Source organism: Myotis davidii, unplaced genomic scaffold (assembly GCF_000327345.1).
Source record: "Myotis davidii unplaced genomic scaffold, ASM32734v1 scaffold562, whole genome shotgun sequence".
Lineage (NCBI taxonomy): Eukaryota > Metazoa > Chordata > Mammalia > Chiroptera > Vespertilionidae > Myotis > Myotis davidii.
In genome coordinates this window covers 1,722,180-1,725,646 of record NW_006293953.1, presented here as the reverse complement: position 1 = coordinate 1,725,646, position 3,467 = coordinate 1,722,180, and the positions used below count along the sequence as shown (strand labels likewise).

General features: G+C 47.7%; 1 protein-coding gene across 1 annotated transcript; it reads left to right on the top strand.

The window, feature by feature from the left end:
• The first annotated feature begins 249 nt into the window (after positions 1-249).
• DEFB121 (defensin beta 121) lies at positions 250-1,464 on the top strand. The gene is made up of 2 exons (XM_006767850.1): positions 250-327; positions 1,234-1,464. Exons 1-2 carry the CDS (start codon positions 270-272, stop codon positions 1,389-1,391), a joined length of 216 nt encoding a protein of 71 aa, XP_006767913.1. The 5' UTR covers positions 250-269; the 3' UTR covers positions 1,392-1,464.
• The last annotated feature ends 2,003 nt before the right edge of the window (positions 1,465-3,467 follow it).

Here is a 3,467-nt window from a genome sequence, read left to right as displayed (position 1 = left end):
CCTTCACTCTCTAGTTGCATTATGAAACTTTTCAAAGACAAGCCTGTGTCTTCTCTTTGCTAACTTTACTTCCACCTCCGCCCCCACCCCCACCCCTCGTCTCAGCCTCCTTTGGAAGTGTGGGTGATTACTTGCCTGCCCATCTAATCTTAAATGACTGTTCCCTTTCTGGTTCACTGGTCATGGCTCTACCCTGTTCCTTGGGGCAATAAATACCAGTCTGGGCTGCTGGACTTGCCAACCCAGAAGCCTCCTATCTTCTGTCATCCATGAAGCTCATGCTTCTGGTTTTGACCGTTACCCTGACACTGGCCCAGGCCGCCAAAGGTAACCAGGCTCTCTCCCCAGGGGTAGTGGCTCAGGGAACCTAGCGCCTATTCAGGGGACTGGGGCTCTAACAGCTTGGCCTGGGAGAAAGGCCGGGCAGGCCCCACAGAGGCCTTTGGAGGACCTTTCTCGCTAAGGGGAAGTTTGGGTTCTCTGGTACCAACTGATCGTTCGGGTGCCATTTCTTGACCATCTTGAACTGCTCTCTCTGGTTGGAGTAGAAGAAGTTGAACATGACCTGGAGGTGGGGTGTGGGGGGTGGGGTACAAGGAGGAGAGAGACTAGTGCATGGAGTACAGAGGAAGTGGGAGTTTTTCTGAAACATTCCTTGACGGGTTTGAATTTTGATCTCTCATTGCCTCCATGAAAATGGTTCCTGAATTTCTGGTTGTGTGAGGATTCTGATGGCACTCTCTTAGGCAGCCTTAATGTATCTCCTTTAGGTAGTAGGTTCCCCAGAACAATTGTTCCTAATGATCTTGGCAGCAAAAAGCCCCAGGAGGTTGTGGAGATGGGTGTATTTCTGATTCCTGTCCCCTTTCACTGACATGGTCAGGAAGGTAGGAAGGACAAAGGAATGGGAACTAATTGATACTGGGCCCCTGGCTATATTATAATATGAGAGAGATGAGCCCCTGGAGAGAGGGGGACCTCTTGCCTGCCCCGCGGGAGGTTCCAGGCCACAGAGTGAGGAGGACTTTGAGGTTCTGACTGGGGACACAAGTGGGAAAAGAAAGGATAGTGACCTATAATCTCCCCTAAACCTGAAAGATGCCTGATGAGGGCTTCTTTGCACACATCTCCTATTTCCCTTACCACTGTCTTCTCCACTTTGGCCTCCCACTTCCCCAGGTCTCTGCTTTACTTCAAGACTAAGCTTGCCCCCTCTCGCCCTTTTCATTTCAGTCATGAAGTGTTGGCGCAGTGTGGGAATTTGCAGAACCACGTGTGAACAGGGTGAAGTATTCCACATATTATGCAATGCTGAGGCCAAGTGCTGCGTGAATCCGAAGTACGTGCCTGTCAACACTAAATCCTCAAACTCAGCTGGAAGCCTGGGATAACCTTCTGCAGCCCGACAGGTCGTAGCCAACCCGAGTCTAACATCACTGGATCCCACAGTTCTATTAAATCATTCTCGGCTAGTCTCTGTGTCTGGCAGTTCCACCAACTGTACTTAGAAATGAATAGAAAGGAAGAAAAGTGTGTGTGTGTGTGTGTGTGTGTGTGTGTGTGTGTTGGAGGGGGAGGGTATTAAGGAAACAGGATAGACCAGTGGGTGGAAATAATCTGTCTTGCACATAGCTCCTAGCCTGCTGGCCCTCGCGGCTGATCCCAGGTGATAGAAATAAGGAATGTTCCTTCTATCCATTTGATTCTTGTTTTCTAGGCCAGCACAGTAGCATTTTCTGCAACGATGGAAGTGTTCTGTATCTGTGTCGTCCTATATGGTAACTACTAGCCACATGTGGCCAATGAGCACTTGAAATTTGGCATGTATGACTGGTGACCTGACTTTTTAATTTAAATTAATTTATATTTAAACTTATATCGCTAAAGGTATACAGCTAGTGGCTATCATATTGGACAGTGTAGCGTTAGAGTCTGTAAGGCTGAGGCAGGCTATGAGGCGCAGTCTCTGGGTATTTTAGAGGAAGACAGGAGGCAAGAAGAATGTGTGGTGAACATAAGGATCCATTCTTAGCCTGCTGCGTCTCTTTCATTATTGGATGTGATGGTCAGAATTTGTCAAAGACAAAAAGGACAGGAAAGGAATTTCTTAAAAAGATAGCATGTAGTTCGTAGAACTAACTGGAAGTCTAGACAATTGGGCTGGGCAGGTCCCAGGGAGAGTGGACAGCAGGAGTAACCTACTAGGATTCATTCCACCACCAGCACGGCCATCCGAACACTGGACAATAGCATCACACCTGAACTCTTGCCATTGCTAACGCCACTATGTGAATATCTTTTTTCACCTTCCCTGTGGTTTGGATTTAATCTTTTAAAATTCAAAGTCCTTTGTTAGAGTGTCCAGTTGGCTGAGTTTGGGTCGTGTGCCTCCTGCTAATTCCCAAGGTGGCAGCAGAAGAATATTTGTCTTTAGTGCTTTCTGTGGTGGGAGGTCAGTTCTCCTTTCCATGAAGACCCAAAGACTAGAGAATTACCCCCAGATGGAAAGGGGCCCAGATGCTGAGCATCCATCAGGGCACAAATGACCACCACCAGGGAATACTGCCCCTGAAGCCTTTCCTTTAACCTTTGACCTTTCTGATTGCCAGGGGCAGGACTAGGGTGAGGAGAGAGAGGTGTCCATGACACAGCATCTAAAGAAGCCCTCACTCTTAGGGTTGTGCAAGTGCCTCTTTTAATGTTGCACCCTGGGCACTTCCTTTGCCTCACCCTAGACCTGACCCTGCCAGTTGCATCCTGCACTTCTCCTTTGCAGCACCCACCACCGCTTAAATATAAATGGGTTAAATGCTCTAATCCAAAGGCTTAGGGTGGCTGAATGGTTAAGTCAACAAGACCTGTACATATGCTGTCTACAAGAGACCCACTTGAGATCAAAAGATACACCAGACTGAAATAAAGGGATGGAAAAAGATATTTCATGCAAATGGAAATGAAAAACAAACAAACAAACAGCTGGGCTAGTAAAACTTATACCAGACAAAACAGACTTTAAAACAAAGGCCAGCCCTGGCCAGCGTGGCTCAGTGGTTGAGCGTCGACCTATGAACCAGGAGGTCATGGTTTGATTCCCGGTTAGGCCAGTGTGGGGCGTTCAGGAGGCAGCCAATAATTATTCTCTCTCATCATTGATGTTTCTTTCTCTCTCATCCTCTTCCTTCCTTTCTGAAAACAATAAAAATATATTTATAAATAAATGTACATTTTTAAGTACCTGGACTGTGTGGGACCCATCTGGGAACTTGATAACTAGTTTCTGACCCCACTGAGGAATTCAGGCTTCAGGGAGTGAGTGGCCCTTTAAAAACTTACAAAAGCAACTGCACAGATTTCAGGGGGTGAGTGCTGCTGGTCTTAGAGAACTGGCCAGGCCGGGCTGTACCCATGTGGGAGGCATCACAAAGGTGGAGGCCACAGCCTGTTCTGGTCTTGGTGGGTCCCAGGAG

What these genes read in the sequence shown, in the direction of transcription:
- DEFB121 (XM_006767850.1), top strand. Translation starts at nt 270, where the DNA reads ATGAAGCTCATGCTTCTGGTTTTGACCGTTACCCTGACACTGGCCCAG. An exon ending in ACTGGCCCAGGCCGCCAAAG is followed by an intron (nt 328 to 1,233) that starts GTAACCAGGCTC and finishes TTTTCATTTCAG; the next exon opens with TCATGAAGTGTTGGCGCAGT.